At 38.3% G+C, this 5,990-nt stretch overlaps 1 protein-coding gene across 1 annotated transcript; it reads left to right on the forward strand.

Annotated features, from left to right (window-relative positions):
• Positions 1 to 1,146: 1,146 nt before the first annotated feature.
• CXIP2 (CAX-interacting protein 2) lies at positions 1,147 to 5,149 on the forward strand. The gene is made up of 2 exons (XM_077360085.1): positions 1,147 to 1,594; positions 4,589 to 5,149. Exons 1-2 carry the CDS (start codon positions 1,211 to 1,213, stop codon positions 5,090 to 5,092), a joined length of 888 nt encoding a protein of 295 aa, XP_077216200.1. The 5' UTR covers positions 1,147 to 1,210; the 3' UTR covers positions 5,093 to 5,149.
• The last annotated feature ends 841 nt before the right edge of the window (positions 5,150 to 5,990 follow it).

A 5,990-nucleotide genomic window follows, 5' to 3' on the forward strand; every position in this document is an offset into this window, starting at 1 on the left:
CTAAAAAGATAAGACAAGGTGCATTTGTGCAATCATTAAAAAATGGTTTGCTGATATCATTTCCCTAAAAACTTCTGGTATCAGATGGAGACTGAAAATTGCTAAAAAGACAAGGCTACTGATATTTGCATTACCATGTTTTGGTAATGATACAAACTCACCTTGTATTTTCCCTTTTAATCGGTTGTTGAGAGCTTTTTGGGAATTGTAATAGCTTTTGACTTTTGAGAGCGGTTAAATAGCAAAAGACAAGGTGAATTTGTCTCATCATCAAAACTTGGTTGTAGACTTGTGGGAACATACTAAGCCAAAGACAATAGAAGCCTCTCTCTCTCTCTCTCTCTCTCTCTCTCTCTCTCTCTCTCTCCACGGCGTGTCATGTGCATGCATGGTCGAGACCGAAACCAAAATGGTACATACCAAAACGTTACTTTATTTCGACCGAAATTTTGAAATATTTCTGAAATTTCGTGCAAGATTTTAGGAATCTCGACCAAAATTCTCGATTTTTTATTTATTTTTATTATTTTCCCGAAATTTCGACCGAAATTGATGAAAATTCGGTAATTTCTGCGAAAATTTTTAATAAATAAAATACAATGTTTAATATCTTGTTGGATTTCAGCCAAAATTTTGGTTTAGTGAGGTCCAAAACCTGAAACTAAAATTTAAAACCATGTGTGCAAGGGCCCAAGTCACAAGTCATGATTCTCAGAATTATTAGGGAAATGATAAATTCGCACCGCCTTAGGATAATTCACACCCCTCTAAAGGAGGGGATTTGTAGGGGTGCAACTTGGGTCGGGTTGAGGCCAACTTGATCCAATGAACCCTTTTTCCCAACCCGACGAGGTTCAACTCGACCCGACCCAGGAACCCTTTTTTCCCAACCTGACCCAAGTTCAACCTGACACAACCAAAGCTTTTAAGCTTACAAATAAAAAATTTCAGGTTTCACTAGGGCAATCCTCAACCCGAATCCGACCTGAACTCAACCTAGGTTGGGAAAACCCAACCCCAAACCCGACCCGAGTTGCACCCATACCTGTAAAGGGGTGCGAATTATCCTACAGGGGGTGCGAATTTATCAGTGCCCAATATTTATTCATTTCTCATGTCTCATTTGTAGATAACAACCCCAAAATAAAATGAAATTGTAAGATAAAACATAAAGCTCGTTCGGAAAGAAAACTCTCTTTCTTGAGCTGGGATGGCTACAATCAACAGCCCATCACTAATATTACAGGCCTCCTCCTCCTCCTCCTCCTCTGCTTCTTTATTCCCTTCTCCTAAAACCCTCCATCTTCCTCCCTTCTTATCCTCCTCCCATTCCATCTACTCCTCCACTTTTCTTTCCATCCGAGCAAAGCCTAATTCCAGGAGATTCTCTTACTTTTCCATCGTTTCCTCCCTCCCGAAGCTCTCGGAAACGGAACTCGTTTCCATTCCGGCAGGTAATTTCCCGTCAGATGCCGGAGTCTATGCTATCTATGACAAGAACGACGATCTCCAATTCGTCGGAATATCCAGAAGCATCGCCTCAAGTGTTGTCGCTCACCGGAAAGCGATTCCGGACCTTTGCTCTTCTGTAAAGGTAATCAATCTCTTCTTCCTTTTCTCCACACTTTTGCCCTAGTTTTCTTTTCCCCCCTCTCTTATTAGGATTAAGTTCTCGATAAGTGGAAATTACGAACATACCCTCTGTTTGTTAAAACAAAATAGGGAAAATTACTGTTATACCCCCTCAAAAAGGGATAGCCAAATTGCCCGCACAAATTAGGAAATACTAGACCTAGTCGTAAGCCTAGGGTTTTATGGAGTGCCTGTAAAATCCATTGAGATCCCACTTACTAGCAACTAAGAAAAACCATAAAATTTCTGGATTTTGGAGATTGGAAGAGAGCGCCTTGATCTCTTGGTTGAACAGAGAATGGATCAAAGTGGTCGGCGAATCTGCGATCCAATCATTCCCTGTGCATGAATCGAGGCATGTTTCTTGATTTCTGAACCTCACATAGACTTCTGAAGATACCTAATGAAAATGCTAGCAACAGTTCTTGATGTTAATTTTCATTAAGGAAAACACTTCTAAAACGGGATCCCATTTAGAAAATAAAGAAGATGGTGAAATGAGAAATTATATGATGAGAGGGCGGACAAAAGTATTGGTCATACTGCCCTTGATATTTGATCCAACAGCAGCTTCTCAAAAACTGAGCTGCTGTTGGATCAAATATCAATGGCGGTAGCACCAATACGTATTTGTCCGCCCAATCATATAAAATCTTGGTGAAATTGATTGATGATTTGGTCAATCTCAAATTTATTTTTGCTTTTATGGGGATTCGTGCCCTCTTCTTTTTCTTCTTCCGCACGTCTGACAAGAGAGACCCGTCATTTTTCTTTCCAAAAGGGATTCCAGTTTTGCTAGCAACTCTCTATCATTAAAAAAGAGTTCTTGATGTCAAATCAGCCAGCTAGGCTCCACTACTTTTGCTTCTTATGCAGCATATATTCCCAAACGTACAAATGCTTAAAGCAGACCTTCTCAGTTCTCCATAACTCAAAAGGCATTTTGGGATGACCTTTTTATGGAACTCGATTTGGGATATAGATTGCTATCTTAATGGCCTCCCTTTAAAAGGGCTCAATAAGGCTCAAATTTCTCATCATGTTTTGAATAGGCTTGATGGCTAGGAACATAACAGAGAATATGACCTTGGATAGGAGAGAATGGAAGAAAATGATCCACGTGTCAACTAGTGTCATTATTAGACTTAGTCAATTTGAGCCGGGCAGATTCTTTTTTTTTTTTAAATGGTAAGACAAATATATTAAAAAGAAGGGGAAGTCCGAGGAGTACCCCCCAAAGGAATACAAGGGAAAAAAGAAAGAAAAATACAGCCGGGCAGATTCTTTCACCTTCTTAATGTAAATTTTCTAAAGGATTCATTAGCCGACCCCAACTGGTTTGGGGGTCTTCTCTACTACATTGTTATGCTCAATGTTGTATTTCTCTACTCTAGTACATCGTTCTGCTCAATGTTAGATTTCTTATCTTTAGTACATCGTTCTGCTATGACATATGCAATACAATGGTCTAGTGCAGAATCCATGCTCTTGGGAAATATATTGAAAAAATTTGGATGAATATTCACTTCCTTGATTTGATCTGAGAACTTTGATTCTCTTTTCTAGTTGATTTTGTACTTTTGATTTATGCATTTTAAACACTTCAAAAGCATCTGATTTGTTGTGCAAAACATGGATGCATGTTTATCAAGAGAGATTGCCTAAGATAGAGATGAAATATCTTCGATTATTTTGATTAGGTCTATTAAATTGTATAGAAATTCAATATGAATTATATCCAATGAAGTGATGAACTCATTATTGATCAACTTTAACTTCCTTTCACAGAGTCGTGATCCAACATATGGTTGTATTCACTTTCCCTTGCTTCACCTGATCTTCCAGAACACATTGATTTTATAGCTTATTAATACTCCGCTTTTTGTAGTTTATGTTATAGTTAACAACAAACATCTCAAATGATTTTGGAAAGGAAGCAAGAATGGAGTGGGTAACACACTGATCTTCAAAGCTGATTCTTAGGCCTTTCAATAGATTCACAAAGCATATTATCTTAAAACATACTCATGAATGTTTCAACTATCATTACTTCTCATCCAATGAATTGAACAGTCAATCCTAACATTTTAGCCCCAGATGACCTGCAAACTTGGTCTCATTATTTGTCAGCAACTTCTTAGCAGTGTGAAACTTATGATAATAACATGCACACAAAGAGGGTCCTGTGGATAACCAACTTAGTGATTTTGTTTGTCTGCTAGCACTCATATACCTCATTTTCAATAGTATATGGAATGCTGTAATGTGCAATAAAACAGCCTCCTGTGATGTAATATTAAAGTCATAGATTGCTGAAATAGCCTCTAGGTCACATATCCATTTTTGGTAATTTAAATCATTAGAAAGGTCTACCTCGAATGTTTCACCTAACATTGGAAGCACATCCATGTGACATCACTCACCGAGGTTTTAAATTACTGTTTTGGTTTCATTTTATGAAATTCTATGAATAACAAAATAAACAACAAGTTTACTTTGCTAGTCAAATGCTATTGAGAGTTCCTCCTTAATCTAATCCTATTCTCAATCTTGTTGTATCTTTCTTCTCTGAACAAGAAGTGAGTCTTAGTATTGCCTTAACACAAGAGTATGAGATGTGGAACCCTTGTATTTATGTGCTTAGGATGGTTTTCTAACCCCATGTATGGCATTGATTTTAACTCCATGTAAAACACCCTTATATCTTGTTGTATCTATGCCTTTTTCTTAATTTCAACAAGAAGATTTCCATCAACAGCCCATACTTTTGTAGACATTTTTTATTGTTCCATCTTGGCAATTATACATTTTGCTTTTTTGTTAATAATTGTAGTTATCTAAGCATTTTCCACGTTATAAAAGCTCTACAAAAATGCATTTATTTTCCTATGATGGACTGTAATGAAACCAGAACGCTCATGGACAGTAATGAAATCAGAACTCTTTCTGTGTGTAGGTGGGAGTGGTGAATGAGCCTGGCCGAGAAGCTCTAACCAATGCATGGAAATCATGGATGGAGGAGCACATAAGTGAGTGCGGAAAAGTCCCACCTGGTAACGAATCCGGGAACACCACATGGGTCAAGCCGCGACCACGAAAGAAGCCAGACCTGCGTCTCACACCTGGACGCCATGTCCAATTAACTGTGCCATTAGAGCAGCTCATTGATGGTCTGGTAAAGGAGAAAGAGGTTGTTGCCTTCATCAAGGGATCAAGAAGTGCTCCCCAGTGTGGATTCTCGCAGAGAGTGGTAGGCATATTGGAGAATCATGGGGTGGATTTTGAGAGCGTGGATGTGCTTGATGAGGAACACAATTTTGGGTTGAGAGAGTCTTTGAAGAAGTATAGTAATTGGCCCACTTTCCCTCAGGTTTTTGTAAGAGGCCAACTGGTGGGAGGCTGTGATATAATTTCTTCCATGGCAGAGAATGGGGAGCTGGCCTCACTATTCAACAAATAGGTGTTATTATCTATTACTTGCTCTTATATTATTATTATTAAGACATAAGTTGTGATCTCTCCGCGCCAAGGTTTTAAATTTCGGTTTAGGTCACCACAGAAATTGAAAATTTTCGATTTTGGTGGCAAAATCATGTAAAATTAGTATTAAATTTTTTGTAATTTTAAAATTTCCATGGAAATGTCTAAAATTTCGGTGGAAATTTTGTAAACAAGGGTAAAAACAAAATTTCAAGTTTCGCGAGAATCTTGTAGGACATCGCTTCAGTACATTATTATACCAAGACATAATCGTGAAGGCCCTGTGCTGTCGTTTTACAGCCATTTTTCCTTCCCTTGGTTTTTCTTCCTTTTTTTTTTTTGTCATTGCTAAGGACAAGGTGACTCTACGTACATGCATACTAGCGGAAAACCTTGTGCGATATGCATGGAAGGAGGGTGTATAACTCATATAATTAGTACTAGTAGTAAGAATTACTAAGTTCATATTAGAAAGACTGTGTTTGGCGTACTGTTTGAGATAGCATTTAAAACGTTGTTTTGCAAAACAGCGTTTTGCCAAACGGCGTTTTCATGTTTGGTTGGCCAGATCAAAACGGCGTTTTAAACGGCAAACGGAGGTATTGTGTGTTTGGTTGCAAATGCCCCAAACGGAGTTTTAGTTGTAAAATGACGCAAAAGGGCATTATTTGGTTGGCTTCAGTGTAACTCAATTACTCTCTCATTAGGCCCAATATTAAAAGGTCATTAGGATCTCATTCAAACACTATTAAAATTAAACATCATTGCCAAAAAAAAGAATGGCTATACCTTTGGGGTTCTTCTCCTTCTTCTTAACGGTCGGATTTGACGGACGAGTGGAGGCGCTGAGGCAGTGAGGCGTGAGAGGGTATGCAACT

This window comes from Tasmannia lanceolata, unplaced genomic scaffold (assembly GCF_043159265.1).
Source record: "Tasmannia lanceolata isolate RefF3 unplaced genomic scaffold, GAP_Taslan_0.1 ptg000018l, whole genome shotgun sequence".
Taxonomy (NCBI): domain Eukaryota; kingdom Viridiplantae; phylum Streptophyta; class Magnoliopsida; order Canellales; family Winteraceae; genus Tasmannia; species Tasmannia lanceolata.

Bases quoted from the DNA above. Each gene is read 5' to 3' on its own strand.
- CXIP2 (XM_077360085.1), top strand. From the start codon at position 1,211: ATGGCTACAATCAACAGCCCATCACTAATATTACAGGCCTCCTCCTCC. The intron at 1,595-4,588 runs GTAATCAATCTC...TTCTGTGTGTAG, and splicing joins ACCTTTGCTCTTCTGTAAAG to GTGGGAGTGGTGAATGAGCC.